The sequence below is a fragment of the Octodon degus genome, unplaced genomic scaffold (assembly GCF_000260255.1).
Source record: "Octodon degus isolate 3935 unplaced genomic scaffold, OctDeg1.0 scaffold00246, whole genome shotgun sequence".
NCBI classification, from domain to species: domain Eukaryota; kingdom Metazoa; phylum Chordata; class Mammalia; order Rodentia; family Octodontidae; genus Octodon; species Octodon degus.
Genome location: NW_004524822.1, coordinates 2071185 through 2094124, shown reverse-complemented (window position 1 = coordinate 2094124; position 22940 = coordinate 2071185). Strand labels below are relative to the sequence as shown.

The 22940-nt window shown below is 42.3% G+C and overlaps 1 protein-coding gene across 7 annotated transcripts in view; it reads right to left on the bottom strand.

Annotated features, from left to right (window-relative positions):
• The window catches only part of Esr1 (estrogen receptor 1), a 435477-nt gene that overhangs the window by 6116 nt on the left and 406421 nt on the right, over positions 1–22940 (bottom strand). For 6 of the 7 annotated variants that reach the window (XM_023706239.1, XM_023706238.1, XM_004645985.3 and 3 more), the window contains exon 8: positions 654–837. In XM_023706239.1, the coding sequence (XP_023562007.1) occupies positions 654–837 (184 nt within the window). Of the gene's footprint in view, positions 1–653; positions 838–4336; positions 4847–22940 lie in introns of those variants that run through there. The other variant, XM_023706243.1, reaches the window with a different exon arrangement.

Sequence of the window (22940 nt, the reverse complement as noted above, 5' to 3'; positions counted from 1 at the left end):
ACAGAATAATATAAAGAAAATGAAGTGTTATATCTTTGTCTCAAAGTCATGAGAAACCTCTCAAAGATTTCTAAGCAGGAAGACAACATGATCTGATTTGATTTTAGACTGATTACTCTCACTGCATCATGGGAAACTGACCAGGACAGATGAGAGGCAGGAGGTGGCTGGTGCCAAAATCCAACAGGAAATGACAGAGACTTATGCTTAGACCCAGGGTAATGGCAATAAAGGTGACAAGGAGTGGAGTCAGTATTACTCTCCAAGAGGCATCCGGCTAACAAGTGTTAAGGATTTGCAGTGTTAAGTGGAGGAAGGTGTGTCACAGGAAGGGACACTAAGGGATACAGCCAGTGCCTTCAGAGGAGGTGCAAGCCACCCATTTCCTTTGATTGGCCTCTTCCCACATTGCTATGGGGCCCTGCCCATGCTTCCAACCAAGTATACATATCGTACTCCAACATTTGCCCCCATGCCCCAGACAGAGTCAATGCCTTCCTCTTCTGCCCTCCCATAGCATGGGCTTCTGATGTGCAGGAGCTGTTCCAAGGGCACCCTCTGTATGCAGCAGAAGGCTGTTCCTGGGACAACTGTTGCATGGGTTGGGTGAGCTCTCTTTAGATCTCTGCTGTGGAACCCCACGGATGTCTCACCTCATGTGCCGGAAGTGGGAGAGGATAAGGAGGAGCTGAGCCAGGCGCCGGTGCTGCTGCTGCAGAGTCAGGCCTGCTTTGGCCATCAGGTGGATCAAGGTGTCTGTGATCTTATCCAGGACCCGGTGGATATGGTCCTTCTCTTCCAGAGACTTCAAGGTGCTGGACAGAAAGGTGTATACTCCTGAATGTGCAGAGAAAGAGAGAGAGAGAAAGAGAAAGAGAGAGAACGACTCAAAGAGGACAAGGTCTAGAGACTGGAAGCATCCATGGGGCATAAGTAGAGCCAGGGACCTTCCCTGAACAGCAATAAAGCAGTAGGAACATTCTGGACCCACTTGCACCCAAACAATTTAGTGACATTCTCAATGAGCATGCACGTCTGCAATGCTCGCTCACAAGGTCAGCATGGCCCCATCTCCTCCAGGGAAGACATGTTAGCCTTGGGGTTAGAGTGAGAGTATCCCTTTCTTGAATCTATCTGATCAAGACCAATCAACATGAGCTGACCATTTTATCCTGAACAGAGCTCTACAGAGAAGCCATGATTGTTCCTCTTGGGGAAGTGAGATGAAGGAACTTGTTGAGACAGCTCCAACAGAGCTAGACTGCACCGATCTGTCAGGGCCATATGTGGCAATGAAAAGGTAGCCTCTCACTCAGGAGACATGAGTGAGCCTCAGAGAGGGTGATGAGCAACTGCGTAAGTCATTGGAAGGTGATTTTTCCAGGTAGGATTTACTTTGCTTCTGTTTCTGGTGAGGTTCGTGGCCTAAACACTTTCGAATGTTAGCCGAAAAGATTACAATATGGGTGGTACAGGGGGCGTTGGAAAGAGCTGTGTCTATTGCCTGACAGGTTCGCTCTCTTTCTCTTCTGTACTCTGTGCCAAGGTAGGCTTGGGACTGAATCCCAGGTCACCATGGCACTCTGTTCTGACAAAACCATTCCCCATTCAGGAAATAAGAGCCCTCTTCTGGGACTGTACATAGAGGTTGTGAGCCAATAACTCTTTCCTCTCAGGTTGCTCGGCTGGGAAATGAGAATGTTGCACAGGACCCTGATGGGGCTCTTCCCAACATGTGCACCTCCCTCTGCAGAAAGAGCCGAGCAATAGTAAGTGAGCTTAGAGTTCTACATACGGAGGAGGGAGAGTCCAGATGCAGCCACAACGTCCTAATTCTTATATATTTTTCATTACACCTTTGAGCTTTTATAAAATCCTTCCTAATGTGTGATTCAACTGATTCTTTCTTGGATTAAGAGAATGTGAATTGGCTGTTACTTGTAACCAAAAAAAATCTTAACTTTCAGTAAGTTGTGAGCCCCTGCTCAGGATGGGAAGAAGGTGAGTGACAAGACAGGGAGGACTGATGACAGCAAGAGGAGGGCAGGCTGGTGCATGCTTGTCTTGGGATGACAGAGATAGACTCAACCAACTGAAATCCGCAGAAATAAGCTCCTCCTGCCTATCATAGCATCTTACAAGGATCAGTGACACAGTATTTTGCTCCAGATTATAAATATGCAGTAACACGTTTTGGGTCTAGATTTATTCAGACCCCTAGATCATTTCACATGCTCTCTCCTCACTTCTTCCCCCTGTTGTCAAGACAAAAGCACCCAAGTTTATCAGTCCCAACTTACAAGGTAGTACGGTGAAATTGCTCCCATACAACAACCCGTGGGACAGGAATGAAGAGAACACATGAAACTCATAGTAAACTGAATCATAACTGCCCAGAATGGAAAACGGCTATGGTTTAAAACAAAACAACAACAACAACAAAAGCAAAGTTATCAGCATCTCCATCATGTGCCACTAAAGAAAATTATATAGTTTTTGGCATCTTGATACACACTGATCCAAAGCAAACTGGAGACAGAATAAGAAAGCAGGCAGTAGGCTAAGTAAGAAATTGCTAGATTGCTTCACTTTGGTTCTGTGTGGGATGTTGGCAGAGAAAGAATGTATCCGTCAGAAAAATCGGCAAATATCCAGTGGCCAAGTGGGTTGACTTAGAGGGAGTAGGGAGCAGGGTGCAGGGTGCAGGGTAGTATACGGGTGGGGGGGAGCGCCTCAGCTGAGCTCCCCATTGGCTCTGTCTCTCCAGTTCTGGCTTCTGTGTCATCATCCACACTCCAGCCTCATCTCCTAGAGGTCCTGCCATGGGCCGGACATCCTGGGAACCTGCCCAGGCCACAAAGCCGAGTTAGTCCAATTCGAATGATGCAATTTCTACCAATTTCCCTTTTTCTTACCACCCAGGATTCTGGCCTCACTCCTCCACCAGCCCTTTCTTGTTTAAGACAACTGTAAAATCAAGGGTCAAAGAGCAGAGGGTTCCTGTCCAAGAAGGTGACCTTTGATCCTCCTTTCTTTCCCTGCTGTGTGCCCATCAGTGCTGAAACTTCAGTCATCTAAAGGTCGGCGTCATGATGCTCTCTCCAGTAGAGATAAAGATGTGGCACTCAGACATGGGCGTGCCAGGCTTTCCTATGGCAGGACTCTCCAGTCCTCCCTCAGGTGTGTGTGTGTCCAGCTCCCAGCATCCCGCAAGCAATTACTGAGAACTTGCTGATTGTATCACTGTGCTATTTGATAGGGATTCCAAGCCTGATTTCCTTTCAACTGTTAAAATTTTGAGAGCAGAGATTGCCTATGGAGAGGGAATGTTCTTAACACGGACTCTCAGGATGTAGGCCACTCTCAGAACAAGCCTGTTTTGCTAATCCTGTTTTGGCACAGGTACAGCTTATCATCTCATCGTTGTCAGCAGATGCTTCCTAGCTGTGCAAATATACTTAAAAATAAAAATACAATCTTGTCGAAATGCCAGTAATTGACAACAGCAGCCATCATCCTTTTCGATTGTTCTGGCAAAACTTGGTCCATGTTTGCTGTCCGTTCTCTTTAAGAAGCTACTAGAGAAACAACAGCAATCCAATTCCCAGAATGCTTCAGGTGCGCTGGCAACTGCTGTTAATGAGCAGGAGCAAACCCCGGGCTGCTGGTAATTTCCATATTGCAGGTGGTCTCTGCCACGGTGGATGGCTGTGGCATCCACAGCTCCCAGCAGCACAGGGCCAGCAGACAGACAGTGAGGCCTTCAGAAAGATCCTTGCAAAAAGGCGGCTTTTGCCACCCTGGAGGATGCTTCAAATCCCAAAGATGAGGGGGGATAAAAGAAAAGCAATTTGTACGTCATTCCTCAGGCTTGAGGCATGGCTGGCAGATCGAGCTTCTACTCACACTGAATCTTACGGCCACCACTGGCAGATTCAGGAAGAAGAGTCTGTGGGGAAACCTTATGGCAGGGAAGAATGGAAAGTGGAGCCAGATGGGCGCCCCTGTGTGTAACAGGGCTGCACCCTAGGGCTCTGCGTAACCCACTTCTTCTCTTCCTCGTCTTCTCTCCGGCCAAGCCACTCTCTTCCTGCTTTGCTCTCCACCCCTGCTCTGCAGGAATCTGCTCAGCTGCTTCCCAGATGACCAAATCTCCTGGAAGCCAGGGGAGGAGGGCCTGGGAGCTGCTGCGCACACTGCCTGTGGCTGCTCTCAGAGGGAATCACAGGCAGCTTCCAGTGGCCCTGCCCACCTTGCCTTTGGCCTCCACCTGGGTGGGGCAGCACATCTGAATGCAGAGACCCTGGACCCAAAACTGTAGCAGACACGTTCTTGAAGCAGTGCCATGTGCTTTATTATTGTTGCTTGTTTCCAAAGGGCAGAATGTGACAGTAGGCTGCAGGAGAGTACCTCAGTTTATGGCAGCTTAATCACAGAAAGGGCACTGGGGCTGAAGGGTGACTAAATGGGAGGAGTTGGCAAAGAAGACTAACTCCACAGCTGTACGTGATCTGGGCCAGGGTGCTGTCACTCAGCGTGGGTGAGGAGGGATTCCCATGTGCACCGCGGACCCCGCGATGAATCAGCACCCCAGCTGATTCTTGGCTTTCCTGCTTCTACAACCACAGAACACGTTTGTGCAGTTGGCCTTGCTGGCTGACGGTTTGATCATCCCATGATTGTCGTCATTCACGGGCTGGGTACCATCCATAGCGAGGTGTCTGGACATTTCTGTGCTTGCTGCTGTCAGCAGGCAGGCTTGCCAGATGTCCTACCATATGTGGGGCAGTCCCAAGTCACGGAGCATCTGCCCTAGCTCCGTATCTCCAGAAAGTCCTACTGAATGCTTTATTGCAAACAGAAAATTTGAAGTGAAGAGTTCTGAAAAGTGAACTAGGGATATAGCTCAGTAGGCAAACAAAGAAGGAAAAAAGCCTGTGTTTCAGAAAGCTCTTAAAAGGCTACATTATGCAAACCGGTTTTGAGAAAGGGTAGTTTAAACAGAACCGATTTTTATCAAAATTAATTTTAAAAAACTTCCTTTTATGCAACCTGTCAATTGAGGATTTTATTTAAATTTTTAAAGTATATATTTCATTAAAATACTTCCAGTGCAATTGTGTAGGTGCTCCAAGCAGTGCACAATACCTGTAAATATACATAGGAAAATAAGATTCTTCTCAAAACATTGTACAATCATGTACATCAATGAAACATTGTGTGGTTTATTGCCTTCTCTACATTTTAAGTAATTTTGTAACATGGTGAGAAATCTATTTTGTGAAAAGTACATGTTTATTTGTTTATTTATTTATTTTATAATTTGGTCCTGAGGACCAAACATAGGGATTCTAGCTTGCTAGACAAGCATTCTACCACTGAGCTAAATCCCCAGCAAGAAGTACCTATTTAAACTAGTTACGGTTTTTCTCTTTCTATTTTGCATTGGGATTTTCTCCTGAATTTCCATACACACTTTTCAACAGGCTATTTTATGTATCCCTGTTTCTTTTTCCAATCTATCCCCGCTTGTCCTTTGCTTATATAAATGATTCGGTCTCTAAGTCCTTTTGAAGTTTGAGATCTCCATCTGTCTTGCTGGTAGTAAGATATTAAAGTGTGTTTCTTAAGATCTTAAATATCTTATACATCATGTTCCATTAATATAGATGCTGTTGTTTCCTCGCCCTACCTCATAACAAAGGGAATCAATACAGTTCTGATAAAGCCCACGTTCACTGCAAAATGACTCCTTCAATTTTTTTTCACTTTGACAGTCTTTAGTTTTCCTTGTAATGTTATTACTAAGTCAACTTAACTTACTTCCTCTCCTGTCCTACACAAATATGCTTTAGTTACTTTTTGGTTTTCTTATTCTGAGAGCCTTCTTCAAATGTTTATATGACTTTGCCATGATCAAAGGCTTTTGATCATGTGCTTGTATCCAAGCATATATAAGCATTTTAACACTTTATTATGTGTTCTATTTTTGTCAAGTCTGAATATCTGTAATGAAATATATACCATTTTATTTTTAAGTAAGTATAACATTCTCTGATCGTACATTGATTTTCTAAAAACTCATGTGCATAGGTGAGCTATTATCTATTTATTTCATTTCAGGATAGTCAAAGGTATATGTATATTATACTGATTCCAGGTGATCTTCTTGGATGTGTGCGATTCCCAACCTTGGCTGGCTATCAGACTGTCTTGTAGAGTCTTACAAGATCCAGCTGCCCAACTCTCACCCAGACCCAATGCCTGGGTGCCAGGCACAGAATTTGATATCTGTGCTTTGGAAAAAGAAATTCCACTAATGGGTTATAAGCATCCAGGAAGACAAATCACGGGATCTTGGTTTTCTTCTACCACGGCTACTGAAATGTAACACCTTGCTTGGACTCTATATTTGTTCCATGAATAGTGCCCTATCATGATACTTACTTTAAGAAGATGTCTTTTCCATAGATTTTCTTGCCAAGTGGTGATCCTATTTGCATTTTCCTCCTTTCTGTCCAATTGGTTAGAATGGAGACAATTCTTAAAGTGTCCTTGGAAACCATGCAATTAAAATGGCAGAGCCCTAATCATGCTGAAGTCCTGAATGATCATTTATATAATACTGAGCTGGAAAACAAACTATTTTCTCTCTTCTCTCACACTACAAGACACTAAAGCTTATCTCAAAGACATAGGGGTATGTAGAGAGTTCATGAACAAACACCAAACTGCACAGGAAATAATTCAAAGAGTCAACAACTGGGATCCCATCTTTTTTAAGTCTCTGTACTTCAAAGCAAATCTCCAACAGAGTAAAAAAGAAAACCCACAAACTGGGAAAAAATTATAGCTACTATCCCTCTGACAAACGCCTTCTATCTAGAACATATAAAGAATTCTAAAAAAATCAAGCTCCCCAAATTCAAAGACCCAATCCAAAAGTGGGCATCTGAAATGAATATATACTTCTCAGAGGAAGAAATACAAATGGCAAGTAAATATATAAAAAAAAATGTTCAACACCATTGGTCATTCAAGAAATGCAAATTAAAACAACACTGGGATCCCATTGCACCCCAGAATGAGTGGCTAACATCAAGAAATCAGCCAATAACAAATGCTGGAGAGGTTGTGAAGCAAAAGGAAACCTTTTGCACTATTGGTGGGAGTGCAGACTGGTACAACCACTATGGAAATCAGTGTGCAAATTCCTTAAGAAGCTATGACTGGAGGTCTCATTCAAGCCAGCTATTCCCCTCCTGAGTACTTTTCCAGAAGAACTGAAAATCTCATACCCAGTAATATGTGTGCACCTATGTTTACAGCAGCACAATTTGTCATAGCTAACCTTGGAAACAACCCAGTTGCCCATCAACTGAAGAATGGATGAATAGGATGTGGTATTTTTACACAATGGAGTATTCTTCAGCTATAAAATAGGATAAATATGCATCTTTTGTCAGTAAATGGATGCAACTAGAGAACACACTCTTAAGTGAAATAAATCAGACCTGCATGTGCAAATATTGCATTGTTTCCATAGTGTGAGAACATGAAAGAGAAAGATAGAATCTGAAGGGTGCAATACATACTGGGAAAAGGGAATGAACTCATTCAAAAGGAAAGAGTTACTGAACTGAGGATGCCTAACACAAGCTGCAGAAGGAGCATGAAGCTTCCATGCCCTCTCCAGAGGCACCCCCTTCCAGGGACCTCCACACGCTCAGCTACCCTGAAACTCCAAGTCTTGCTCTTTGGGGATTACAGGGGCATGATTGCTTACACAGTTAATCACTGGTGATTAATTTGGCTTCAGCCCTGTAATCCTGCCCTGGTCTTTCCAGGGACCATCCCACATCCTAAAGCTACCACAGGGTTGCCGGCCAGTAAGTAAACTCATTAGCACTTTAGAGTTTCCAAAGATTTTCAGAGTGGTATGCCAGGAGATGGAAGAGATTAAATAACTATTTCACAATGTACCTGACATTAATATGTTCCTGGATCCAGTATTATTAAGGAAACAAACAAATAAATAAATCTCTAGGTGTTTGAACTACATACCATACAATTTGGAGCTGATTTGTTATAACAGATGCCTACTTTAATGCAGGATGATAATTATTATGTGACTTACGAATGGCTAAATTAATTCATGTGTCAGAAAAGAAATGTTCAAGAGAGGCTTTGCATCTCTCCCGCTGCTGATGTGCGTTTGTTTATTTATTTACTCAGTTGTTTTTGTGAGGCGGGCTCTTGCTGTCTTGTCCGTGCTGTCCAGCCTGAGCTTACAATTCTCCTACCTCATCCCTTCAAGTAGTAGGAGCTACAGGAGCTTGCCACTCTGCCTGCTCCCATTTTCTACATTTTTAAAATGTATTTGGTACATTTTTTAATGTATTTTGTGCAGCTCAGACTCATAGTGATCCTCCTGTATCAGCCTCCCCAGCACTGGGATTACAGGCGTGTGCCACCATGTCGGGTCTCCATAGCCAGCTCAGCTAGCCTGGGGGTGGGGCCAGGACAGTCATTTTTTATATTTTTTAGGATCTTGGGCTACAGAGTTTACTTAGAAATTATTTATCTTTCTAAATTCCAATGCTGCCACCCTTTAAATAATCCCACAATCTCAATAGTAGAACTCTTTAGTCGTTCAGTCTTGTTAACCATGCATTCTCAAGTTAACATACTTCCTAGCAATCCATTTGTTCAGAAAACTGAGGGAAAACTCAAAACATTTTAATCTTCTGCTTGATGTGATTCAGAAACACAGCCTCCAACATTACCAAGGGTGCTACAGAGATTCCTTCTGCCATGAAGGGACTAAATCCAAATCTTCTGGTTTGAACAAGAAGTATATTATATTGGGAAATATTTGTTATCAGATAGGGAACTTCTGCCCTTTTATTGATGCGTAGTTATTTACCTGGAAGGTGAAGAACCTACTCATGACCCTACTCATGAACCTACTCATGTTTGCACAAATGTGTACTATGACTCTAGTGTGCATAAGATCACACACTTGTCAGAGTCTTCTCTGAGACACACTGGTCTCTTAAGGACAGAGAAATTATGATGTATGGACACAGTGTCCTTTTTCACTTAGGATGACTGTATCCCTATAAGTGGCCTCTTGGCACTCATGATTATAAAACCACACATGTCTGATTCAGTGACATTTGTTAATTTTATATAATTTTTTAGTGAAATGTACTAGATGTTCTAGAAGGTAAAAACATGGTACAGCAACACATTCGAGCTGACTCAGAAGAGAAATCTCTTAACAAAGTCTTCAGATGGTAAAATGATGGAACCAGTTGACTTGAAAAGAATCTTCAATGTGAACATTTCTTTTAAATTTAAGTGGCAGCTATGTGTTCCCCTGTTATATATGACGTATTGTATAACACATAACCTAGCACCATTTAGGAAAAAGTTGATATAGATACCCATTTTGCTTAAGAGGTTTATTTTTATTAGTTATATCTGTAATTTTATTAGTTATTCGTTTTATTAGTTATCGTTATTAGTTTTATTAGTTGTATGTGTAATATGTCAAGGAGCATTCATGTTTTTGAATTTCCTATTCTTTCTTCCATTTCTATCCTTCCAGATGAGAAAGCAGAGGCCCCCAAGACACGCTTGGTGAAAATGGGCTGTGCTCCTATCATAGAGCAGCTTGCACACCGTTCCATGTGGGACTCTGAGCCCCAGAAAGCTGGCCTGGGCTCAGGATGCCCTAACCATTTCCTTTTCCTTTTGGAAGTTGAAAATGAAAATACTTGGATGAATTTGTTTCCCTGAACCTAACTTTTCTTGCTATTATTTCAAGGTTCATGGAAAAATAACACAGCAGGAAGCAGCTCTGACACAGTAAGACATTTTCTTTTCCAAAGATGACTACACCAGTATCCCCTACTGCATGCTTGTCTACAAGGGAATCTTCATACTCTTCCTATGATTCCTGATTCACTCATAGTCAACAGAATGGGCTAGCAGTGAGCCTGTGGGACTTCAAATCGTATGTCATGAAAGGCAGCTTCTCAGCAAGGGCTCGTGCTTCAGGAGGCCTCACTGCCTTGCAAGAGCTCCAGTGTGCCATGTTATAGACATGGGACTCCCAGATGACAGCTTCCCTTGATGTCCCAGCCAATAAGTGGCATCAATTGGGAGCATATGAATAAAGACCCCTCAAGGCAGATTCAGTGCACAACTATCAAATGACCCTTAGTTTGTCAGTCCTTTGATTTGAGGTCCTTGACATTGTACAAAAGAGACATTCTCTCTGTGCACTAAGTTCAGGACCAAACTTCGCTTTTAGTGGTGAAGTTCTGGCATGATTTATTGCTCAGAGCAGTGACTAGGCCATCTGGGTCATCCATATCAGAGCCTTGGAGAAGAAAGTGACCAGAAATAACCAGATTGGACATGACTCCTACTCTGGCATACCATGAGAGGTGCTGGCATTTGGATAGTTCCTGCTCCAGGTTATAAGTTCTACTGTCTCCAAATGTTTTGGCTTAGGCTCATCATACTGGCTTAAGCTCATCCTATCAGAAACATGTGTGCTTAGCAGTTTTCATAGGCAAGTCTGGGTCTTAACTACTGTCTAACTAATCATCAGAATGCAAAAGCAAGTCCTAAACAGCAGCCCAAAATATCTGTACTGTAGTTTAACACCAGGGAACAAGTGATTGAATCCTCAGCTATACGATTCTTATTAAGTCCTGCTTGTTAGAAGTCAACTTTTTAGTAATTTTCCTGAAGGAGAATTTTTATGTTGAACAACTGGTCTTTTTAATTTTAATTTTATTAAAGTCTCTGAACCTTACAACGGAATGTGTTCTCTTTGGTTTGGCCAGGCAAATGAAATTTAGAGCCAAATTTGAGGCCCATCCTAGGAAGTGTACAGAGGCACTCCTGGGTGCCAATCTGACTCCTGGATTTATTTTATTCATATTATTCTCCCTTTATACAAATTTGTTCAACTATTAATTTACCCCTTTACATCGTATGAAATTTGGTAAAGCCATTTCAAATCCCTATGGACTAGGTAACATGACAAAAGTAATGGCTAAATTGCCCCTTTATCCCTGCTAGATCAAACAACAATGTTAATTATGAAAGAAGTAGTTTTATTTATTTTTATTTATTTGTATTTTAAATGTATTTGGTTGTTACAGGGTCTTACTATGCAGCTCAGAGTCACAGTGATCCCCCTGTTTTCAGCCTCCCCAGTGCTTGGATTGAAGGTGTGCACCACCATGCCCAAACTCTGTGGCTGACTTAGTCTGCCCTGGGGGCGGGGCTGGCATGGCATGTGGTGCCAGGGATTGAACAGTGGTCCCTGCACCTACCTTAACATGTCCAAATAGGTGCTTTAGTCTGCTGAGCTATCTCGCTGGCCCCTAGAAGGGGTTTTAAAACATCACTCAACGTTCATATGACTTCGCCTTAAATCCAGAAGAAGTGGCAAATGGTCTAAGAATTTAGCCTCTGTGCACATCATGTCCACACTGTCCTGATCAGAACAGCTCCATGAGATCTGGCCCCAGGACCTAACAAGGGAGGTCACATGCTTGGTTCTCATCTGCACGTTTAATTCCTGAGTCACAAACCTTCAGATACATTTTCTCTTTTTCTTTATTCACTGTGACTGTTTTAGAAAAGAAGAATGATGCCAAAATTCCTGTTTTCAAGCAATAAGTAGGCATGTAGGTGATGCATGTTCGTGACATTATTTTCATCATCTTAAGTGAGTAACGGAGTGAATAAAAACTGAACTGAAGGCTATTACATGAATGTAACATTCATCTTATCTTTTCTGTATGGAAAAAATATACATACTGTATTGCAAAAAATGAAAACATAGGATTCCAGAACTATGAATCCTAAAGATGCCTTAAGACTGGTTAGTATACTGGTTTTTAAACAATTTCAAAGATAAGAACTCTTTCTTTAAAAAAATGTGAACCTTAGACTGGGTATGGTAGCGCATGCCTTTAATCCCAGCTCTTGGGAGGCTGTAAACAGGCAGGTTACTATGAGTAGGATCTAGTAGTGAGATCCTGAACACCCTGTAGACTCTTCCCTAAAAAAAAAAAAAAAAAAAAAAAAAAAAAAAAAGACAAATAAGACAAAAAATGTGAACCTTATATGAAGCCCTCCTCTATAAATTGTAGTCAGACTTCTGTGATTAAGTCAGGAGAAACAATGGGAAGCCTGGGCCTGCTTACTCTGATTCATCTTACTACCCTGTGTTTCTATCCTCTGGCAACCCTAAGACTCTTTTTGTAGCACTTAGTTTCATCAAAAAAGTGTAAAATCCACTAATCCCTAGAGAAGGAAAGGAGGAGCCAGAGAAAGCAAAAAAATGTTTGCAGAAGACATATCCAATAAAAGACTATTATCCAAAACATACAAAGGACTATTCAAATTCAACAATTAGGAAAAATAAATAAAATCAATTGAATAATGAATCAGAGGCTTTAATAGATACCTCACCAAGTAAAATACAGTATACAACTTGGCAACTGTGTATACATAAAGATGCTTAGTGTGACATATAATTAGGAAATTTCAAATGAAAACAATATTGAAATACCACTACGCATCTCTTAGAATACCCTAAACCAAGAACACTGACCACTCCAAATTCAGACAAGAATAGAGAAGGACAGGATTTCTCACATATTGCTGGTAGAAATGTAAATGGCACCATCACTTTGGACTATATTTTGCCAGCTTCTTATAAACTGAATATACCCTTATAATACAACCAGCCATGGAACTTAGTATTTACCCAATGAAACTTAAAATTATTCCTCCATGAAAACCTTTATGTGACTATTTCTAGTAGCTTTATTCCCAATTGACAAAACCTGGATGTAGCCAAGAGGTCTTTTAGTATGTGAATGCGTAAGCTGCGCTGGAAATCAAGTAATGGGATGTCACTCGGTGCTATGCGCAAAGGAGCTACTAAGCATGCAAAGACAGAAGAGACTCAGCTGCACATCACTAAGTGCAAGAAGCCCATCTCAACAAAGCCTTATGCTTCCAGCTCTCTGATATTCTGGGAAAAGGCAAATATGGAGACAGTGAAAAGACCAGGAGTTGGGTGCAGGGAAGAATGAATAAGTGGAACTCCTATGATTTTAGGGCAGTGAAACTATACTGTGTGATAATACAATAGTGGATAAAATCATCAAAAACTATAGAATGTACAACCTCCAGGGAGAAGCCTAATGTAAACTAGGGATCAGTGATAATGATGATTCAGCATGGGCTTGTGAACTGTAACAATCCGCATCCCCTAGCGGGGATATCCACAGTCATGGAGGTCATGCACGTGGGGTTCTATGGCACTTGCTACTCCATTTTGCTGTGAACTTAGCTCTCTTCTAAAATGGAAAGTCTGTTAAAGTATAAAAGTAATTTTTTTTAAATGTGAAGAAAATTCTAAACCACTGAGTCCAACTATTGTAATTTTTGAGAAACAGAAGCTCAAAAAGGAGAAGTCCCTGGGGTTGTCAAATTCAAGAGCTTGAGGAAAGCTTTCAGGCAGGGCAGAGAGTTTGGGCTCGACTGGGGTCACCCCATTACTAAATAAACAGCAGAACTTAAACTAGAAACCAAACATCTCTTACTCTTGGCCTAGTGCTCAAAAGCAGCACAAAAATTTCCTAACTTCAAGGTTTGTGTGAAAGAGAAATCACTGTCAGTGGACTGTCCTTCAGAGATATTTTCCTGGAGTGAATCAGGAGGAGTTCAGTTTTTCAAAACACTGATGGTGAGGAGAAAAGGAGGGGTGGTAAACAGACATCTTTTCTAAAAATCTCTTTAATTAAATACTTTTGCCAAAATGTTGACAATGAGTACTTTTATGGGATGAAATTATGATTACCTGGGAGATTATTTTTCCTGGTGGCTTTCTCGTAGTTTCCAAGTTCTCTGCCTTAGGCATGTCTTATTTTCATAATTTGGTGGAAAAAATGCTATTAAAAACACAAAATCAAGGTCCCTTTAATTTCTATTTTTTCCACAAATTGCATCAATAGCTGGATTGTTGGGGAGAACATTGCTGCTGAATGGGTACTCTAATGAATAAGACCTTCAGATAACCCACTACTGTTATGGACTACTGGAGCATACTGGATTATTTTGCTGAATTCACATACTTACAATATTAAAATGGCAATGGAATACCCATCTCTGACAAAACTAAACAAGAAAAGGGGATACAAATGAAGGACCATTTTGTATTTGTATATACAAAATAGTTAGGATAGATATACAGCTGCTTTCTCTTAATGCAATGAGAAGAAAGATTTGTACTAATAGTGTTTAGATAGGATATCATGTCTGCATCTTGTACTATGAATAACCACTACAAAGACAATATGCAGTGTATTAATGACTAAAACTGTCCTATTAATTGGTTTTGAAACTGTCTCATTGCTATTTATTTCTCAATAAAATTAATTTTAAAAAAGCATAAGAAGTTTGACATAGGCACATTACTTGTTCAGCCTTTCACAATATTTCTATCATCTCTAAACTGATCATATTTCTGAAGCCCTCCAAGGCTTGTTTCAACAGGTAATGGAACTAACAAATTTATTACTAAAGATATTTGAAATGATTGTTTTAGTTGTCAACATCAATAATCTGAACTACATTGCTAGGTGCAAAAGAAGATAGGCTTTCCCAGCTGACCACCCAGGGTCCCCAGAGGACTTGCAAGTTGGAATGCTAAAGACCCCAGCACCAAGATGTTGCCAGGAAGGCCTGAGTTCTTGGCTTTCACTGAGAATGAAGGCTCCACTCTCTAGCTCAGTGATTCACTCCCTCAATTCCAACCAAAAGGACTGATGCTTCACCTATCGAAATGAAAATGAATGACGCATTCTAAGTTGCATTTATCACTACTGTCGTTATTTTTTATTTTTGTACTGGGGATCAAACTCAGGACTTTGTACTTGCCAGGTAGGCACTCATACCACTAAACTATTTCCCCAGCCCTCTACTGGGGAAGGCAATTTTAAAGAATGAACTTCCCTGCTAGTTCCCCACCCCCAGATCACATGCTTGTTCTGAGTCGTCCTTGGAGCAGACTCCTGGACCTAGCTGCACCAAGGAGCCCAGTGTCTGTTCTCTGTTTTTTTTTTGTTTTGTTTTGTTTTTGTTTTTTCAAAGTTTTATTGATAAACATATAGCAATGAGACAGTTTCAAATCAAATCGAAAGTACAGTTTCAACAAATAATACACTGCATATATTCTTCTTAGTGGTTAATTGCTGTACAAGATGCAGACTTGTGATCCTACTTACAAACACCATTAGAACAAATCATTCTATTCATTAAGAGAATGCAACTATATATCTATCCCAACCACTTTGAATACACAGATACAAAATGGACATTCATAGTTATATCCCAATTTTTTTAAGTTCCGTTGTTGAATATTATAGGTGTGCAAACTCAGCAAAATATTCTAAAAGAGTCCAGTAGCCCATAGTAGCATTGGGTCTTCTGTTTAACTGGCAATGTCAGAAATTATTGACCTGAGTCCCCCACAGCTCACCATAACAACATGGCTTTACTTCCTATATTTCGTCTTCATACTTTTCTACTGGATGGTTAAGACCAAGGTAAAGCAGGACCTGTGCAACAAGAGTTGTAGCTTTTTGGTCTGAGAAGGTCAGTGAAATGCCCTCAGGATTTATCCTGTTCTCTGTTGAAGGAAACTTTGGGAGTAAACTTCACTGGGTTCCTGAGGTCCTGGTGGGATTCCCCTGGGTGGAGTTTGAAGAGCTGCCACAGAGGAGCACCACTGGAGTGATGAGTGACATGTTACCCTGCTTCTCCCAAGCATGTTACTGACTTGGGAAGAGCATGTCAGTCACAGGAAGCCCCACAGCCTGCAGCAAAGGAAGTCACTTGGGGAGCCAAGTTGCTCTTCTCTGAGAAAAAAACATACTTTCAGCTCTTCAATGACTTCCTTCTCTTTTCTTTCCTATATTGTGGATTGAACCCAGAGACACTTTGCCACTCTATCTCCAGCGCATTCTATTCATTTTTTTTTTTAATTTTGAAACAGAGTCTAACTAAATTTCAAACTTGGCTTCAAACTTGTAACCTTCCTGCCTCTGCCTCCTAAGCACCTGGGATTATAAGCCTTTTGTAAATGTCTCTTTTAAAATGAGCAGCACAGGACCAGGGACAAAAGGAAAATCTAGCCCTTTGAGTACTCTGACTACCAGCAACAAAATCAGCTCAACAGGACAGCGCCTGTTCAAGTCACAAAACTTACAATCAACAGACACCTACAGAGATCACCCAAAAGGAAAGTCCCCCAGTAAATGAAAACTGGCTTCTGGGAGATGTTTGTGCTGTATCTGTGGACTGACTGACCCAGGGCACGCAGAGGACAGGCAGAGCTGATGAGGAGAGAGCTATCTGCCTGCAGGACTCTCCAGAATCCACACTCACCTGTCCCATGGGGGCCACAGGGCATGCTAAGCTTGCCCTTATATAAGCACTTTCTCACCCATTTAGTAGAAATGCACACTGATGAAGTCTGCTAGAGCAGTGGGCGTTATTATCAGGAGCCTGAAAAATGTTTATGATCTTTTTACCCAGAAAACCCACTTCTAGCAATGCATCCATACTGATGATTAAAACTGGGCAAAGATATACGGAAGTGGAGCATTACTTTTTTTTTTTTTTTTTTTTTGCCAGCTCAGCCCACCAGGGGGCGGGGCTGGCTGGCATGTGGTGCTGGGGGATTGAACGGCGGTCCCTGTGCTTTGCTAAGCTTGTTCTAAGTAGGTGCTTTAGACCACTGAGCCATCTCACCAGCCCTGAAGCATTACTTATAAAATCGAGATGGAAATAGCATCACGTATGTTCCATAATTCAACTTACAATCTCACGACAGAGATTTAAAATCTTATTTTGAAAGAAAGTATCTGTGTCTAATCTCAATTATACACATGTGCCACATAATGATGTTTTATTCAGCTATGGACCATGTACAGGACAATGGTCCCATAAGATGACTATGGAACCGAAAAGGGCCTATTCCATGGAGCCAGCATAATGTCATCATGCAAAGCATTACTCGTGTGCTTGGAGCAATGCTCACTCCTACAGTACTGCCAGACATATGAAAACACAGCACCTACAATTAGTACAGCGATTACTATTTGTTCATGATAAAAAAAACTATGCTACTGCTTTCTGTATTCACTGTACTATACTATCTCTTATTTGTGTTTTAAGTCAGGGTCTTTCTATGTAATTCAGACTGGCCTTGAACTCTTGGTGATCCTCCTGCCTCAGCCTCCTGAGTGTTGGGAGTATAGGTGTGCACCACTGTGCCTGCTATATTTTTAATTACTACTTGAGAGTGTACTCCTAATTTTGTTTTTCTTTTGTGGTACTGGGAATTGAACTCAGGACCTTGTGCTTGCCAGGCAGGAGCTTATGCCACAGAGCTATATCTTCAGCCCCCTCCTTCTAATTGTTAGATAGTTTACTGTAAAACGGTGTGCTCTGTTATCCTGGTAAGCATCTTGTGTTTACGAAGCGTCCTCATGATTTCCAGAGGCCACATGAGTGACGGACTGCTAGAGCGTGCAGCCCACAGCCCGCAGTTGCATGTAGCCCTGGGCAGCTAGGGACACAGACCCTAGACTTGTAATGTGATTGCGCAACTTCTGATGACGGTTCTCTTGGCTCAGCTGCTGCAGCTCGGGGGCAAACTGCACAGCGAACCAGCAGGAGGGTGCACAGGGCGGCAGGGCAGCAGACAGTGCAGTGCTAGTCCCCCGACCCCTCCCCCGCACCTGACACAGCGGCACCAAGGCCCTCGGGCATCAGGCATTACATGCACTTGTGGGACTGATACAGGCAGTGGTGCCTCAGTCCATGGGCTCGACGTGTTCTATGAGTTTGGAAAAGATGACTGCGTTTGTGTCTGTGTAGGAAAGATGGCCGTGGTCACCCAGTGAAGCAAAATTTTGCCAAATTGTTTGCAGACAAAAGTGTGAACTGAGAACCACCGTGTGTGCGTGTGTGTGTGTGTGTCTGTCTGTCTGTCTGTCTGTCTGTCTATCTGTCTCTCTGTCTGTGTCTGTTTTAAACTTATATACATTAGTTATGCTTTATATACATCCCAAAATAATGTAATTCCTCTTTATTCAGCATTTCCCAAGCAGAATAAAAAGTCACGTATCCACAATCTAGGCCATGTACGTCTTTGGCGGTGTGTTCTGATGCTGGTACATAGACTAAGTTACCTCATATTGGAACTGTCCTGCCAATTTGACTTGAAACTGTCTCATTGCTATTTATTTCTCAATAAAACTATGGGAAAAAAATAAAGCATTTCTCAGTGCATGTCCCAGTTGCCAAGTGACACAGTACTACTTATGAACGCATGTACACAACATGGCCGGAAAAGAAAACAGTACTTAACACAAATTGTTCAAGCAAGCATCATTCTATGACGTGCTTTGCATTAGGTAGTAACCTTAGAAAATGGGACTATTGTGACTGCCATTTCCTGGACAAGGAAACAGAAGTGCAAAAAGTTTGAGCAGTTTGTCTGAAGGTGTACAACTAAGGAGCAGCACAAAGATCTGTTTCGAGAGCCAAAATCCTGTGCTCTTAACACTGACACTATTTTTTGCATCACTATACATCAAAATGTCATTACGCTCGGCTAACTTCTGTGGTTTTATATTTCCTTAGGAACACATTTTGTGTTCTTAAATTATCTACATTGAACTTACTATTTTTATAATCTCAATTTTACATTTAGAAAGAATAATGGTTGCATCTGCCATGAGCATCAGGCCGTGACGTCCTCGAGGCAGGAGCCACCTTCCCAGTCACTCCCCTTGTCCTGCTGTTGGTGTGACCACAGTACACCAGAGCTCCTCTGGAGTCCCGGAAGCCAGCCCTCCGCCTGACTTCACACCAACCACAGGACAGGGCTCTGGTCCTCACAGGGCAGGTGCTGCGGCTAAAAGCAACTCTGTACTTCAGCACTTAGCACGATGCCTAGAAATGAACAAATCCTCAGTAAGTGGTGGTGGACCTAACAAGAATACCTTACAAGACATGGCTCTCTGTTCAATAGGAGATTGCTGTGTTTCTTAAATCCAGAAGAAAAAAATATAACCTAAAAATGAGGTACAAAGTAAGAAATCAGATAAAATAGAACCAAAGCAACCTCACTGAATCTCAGTGTATGTAACAGCCATGTGCCTTCCCAGAATAAGAGCAGCAGAAGCTGACAGAGAGCTCCCTGTCTCTGTGGCGGGAGGGGACTCAGATGAAGAAGGAACTGAGGACATGGAGTCTGCTTTTCTATCTTTCTTTCTACCCCAGAGAACAGGAAGAGGAGCAATGGGCCACAAGTGGAAGGGCCACAAGTGGAAAGGCCACGGACAAAAGTAGGTCTCCCATTCAGATGCTATGTGGCAAAGCTCAGACTCAGACTTTGTTTAGCAGCTAGGTCTTCCACCACCACTGATCAAGAAGTACACACATCCTACTATGTATGCCCTGAATACTCACTAAACAAGTACAAGTATCTTGAGGAAAAAATAATTTTTAAAAACAATATTTCACTTTCCTTGTAGACTCAGGCCATTGGTGAAATTTCGTTTCTGATTTATTTTTATTTTCTTTGGTTCAAGTGCCAAAGCAGTTTTAGAGTATGGTCCTGTATTATCTATTTCTTAGTGTTTATTACCACAATAAACACTAAGAAATTTTAAATCAGCACTGGAGATTCTGTGGGCCTTTTTATTTTTTTAAATGCATCCATATTTATTCAAACTGAAGGACATCAATTATATAATTTTTGGAACCTAGACTGGGCAGGGTAAAATGGCTGTGAAACCAAAGACCTGAGAGGTGAGATGCCTGTGAGGACATAAAATGATAAACAGCTTCTCCACCTGCCAAGATTTGAACACGAGTGAACAATTGATCCTAATATCCAGAACACCACAAGGATTTCCAATCTCCCACACCTGCTACCATTGTTGCTCTCCCATGAATTCATGATAAATTCCCATCTCTATCTATCTCTGTCCATTTTCTTCTGCTAATAATACAATTCCACTGCCTACGCTTCAAAGAAAATAGGTTTATTCCTACTCACAGTTCTGATCCAAGGGCAGTGGGCCACATCTGGTGATGGCCTTCTTGTTCGGAGGGAACCAAGCAGCCAGTGTCAAGAGACAGGACATGTGTGTGCTGCACAGGTACCTCCTCTGGTCTCTCTCTCCTGATAAAGCCATTCAATCATGAGGGTTCTACCCTGATGGCCTCACCTAATCATAGTCACCTCCTAATAGCCCAATGCCATCACACAGCAATAGCTGGAATTAGTCCCCACTTTTAATATTTTACAAGTACTTCACTTACTGGACTAAGCTCAAGTATGATTTTGGAGGTCATTAACCATGTTCAAGCCATCGCATTCAATTTCTCTTCCCCTGGAGCTTATGTTCTTCTCATATAAAACATGCCATCATTTATCAAAATGATCCCAACTCTTAACTTATCCCAGGATCAATTCCAAAATGGAGAGTCTTCACCTGAGACTTAAGGCAAACTACTTTCAACTCAAAGCCTGTCAAGCAAAAACAAGCTTTTAGTGCATCGTAGTGGGATAGGTACAGGGTATAGATTATTCTTCTACAAAGAAAAGGAAGCAGAAATGAGTTACCAACCAAAATCAAGACAAAACCCCAGCAGGACAGGCACTTGTAGCTCCCAGGAGGACATCCCACAGCTGTGGCTGTGGCAGTTCTGGGTGTAGCTTGGTGCCCTCAAGGCCCAGGACATCCCTGCCCATATGGCTTTGGGTCACAGACCACATCAGGCTGGCTCTGAACACTGCTTTAGCTTTCCCCATCAGGCTTTGTGTGTTGGCCATAGCTCTGTCTTCTGGGGTTTCCTACTAAGGCTTCACTCTTAGGACTACACCGGTCATCCCCATACTGGAGTTCTCTGCAGAGGCTGGCACCCCGTGGCAAATTTCTGTCTGGTTTCTCTTTTGAGATCTCAGTAGATGTCACTTTGACCTAGGAGCTCTTGCATTCTGTACACCTCCAACTTGAGCACAACATGGACCTCACCAAGGTCTATCACTGGCACAAGCAGCGTCCAAGCCTGTTGGAGCCACAGTTTCACTAAACACAGAGCACAGTGCTAACCAGGAGAAGGAGGCAAGCCCTCTCAGGCAGCAAAGCCATGCCCATTGCCTCAATTTCTGTCTCAAAAAATTTGCCATTCTGGGCTCTTGGCCAGCAACGAGAAAGATGGTTTTCCAGATTTCTGAGATCCGCTCAGGACTTCTCTCTCCTTGTCTTGTGGCTCATGGCCCCCTCTTAGCCCCACTAATCACTTCACCAAGTGGCAGCTTAGATGACCTTAGTTTTCTTTTCCTGACTATACATTTTTACCCTTTGCCTGGACAGCCTATGAATTCTCCAAATCTTTCTGCTTTGTTTCCTGTTGCTCCTGAATCTCATGATAAATCTGACTAAAAATGACAAATAATATCCATGCTGCAGCCTCAACATTCACTATTTAGAAATCTCCTCCACCAAACCCACTAGTGCACCTCTTTTAAGTTTCACTTTCCACAAAGTCTTAGGGTATGAACAGAATTACTTCTTGGTACCAATTTTCTGTCTTAGCCCATTTTCTGTTGTTAATATAAATACCACTGAAGTATTATTTTAGTTCATCTCTGGTCCAAGGGTTGTAGCTCTTGATGGCCTTCTTGCTGGTAGGGTGCCAAGACAGCATGACATCACAAGGCAAGAGACAGGCAGTGCATGCACCAGTGTGTGAGTACTCTGATCTCTCCCTTTTCTGGTACAGCTGCCATCTTTCAATCACAGCAGCACTGCCATGATGACCTTATCTAAGTTTGTCATCTACCAATAGCCTCACCTCACCATATAACAGTTGGATCAAATTTTGAGCTTCTCAGTATCTCACAATGGAGATGAAATTTCAACATGAGTTTCAGAGGGGATGAACCTGTGCCATATTGCTCTGTGCCACTCGCCCTGACTTCCCCAGGCTATAGATATTTGCCTGCTCTCTCCAGATCTCAAAGTCTCCACGAGACTTCTGGAACCTGATAGAGCACCAAGCCACCCAACTGCAGGTCTATAAGGATTCTAGTCACAAGGATATTTTTACTGGGAGGATGTGAGCTTTTAACCCCAAATGGCAATTCACCGACTTGGGGAAAATGGTCACAGAAAGGCACAATCCAGCCTCAGAATTACCTGGCAAGAATTCATTTATCATCTACGAAGAAAACCAGATTAATTTCTTTCATAACAGGAAGGCTAGAATACTTGCATGTGGAGACTGTGGATTAAGCCGCTGAGCATTCAGAGGTATCTACCACATGCCAGAGCACTGAATGACGCTGGGCTAACAGTGTGCACATCCTTTCCATGGAGACAGCGCTTCTGTGAGCAGGGCATCACCAGTTCCTCTTTCATACACTTGGCTCAAGCAAGCAGCTTGTTGCTAGGCCGCTCTCACCATTGGCTCTGTGGCAGAGCCGCCTCTCTCTGATGGTAGAGTCTGCACCACACCCAGTGTCCCAGAACCTCACAGAAGCCAGGAAGCACCTGCAAGGCCCCAGCAGAAGCTGGTAGCATGAAGAAGCTCCAAAGTGGAATCACTGACGCAAGAATCCAGCCAGCTAGGGAATTACTTAATCGATCTGAAGTGCCATTTATCTCAAGATAATAACAATAATCAGGCTTCCCAGAGAGGAAGCTTGGCATCACAAAGAACTCACGAGATGATATAATCAAATCTTTCTGAAGTAGCAACAATGGGAATTCCCAACAAGGTGCCCATTTGCAATTCCAAGGCCTGTGCCT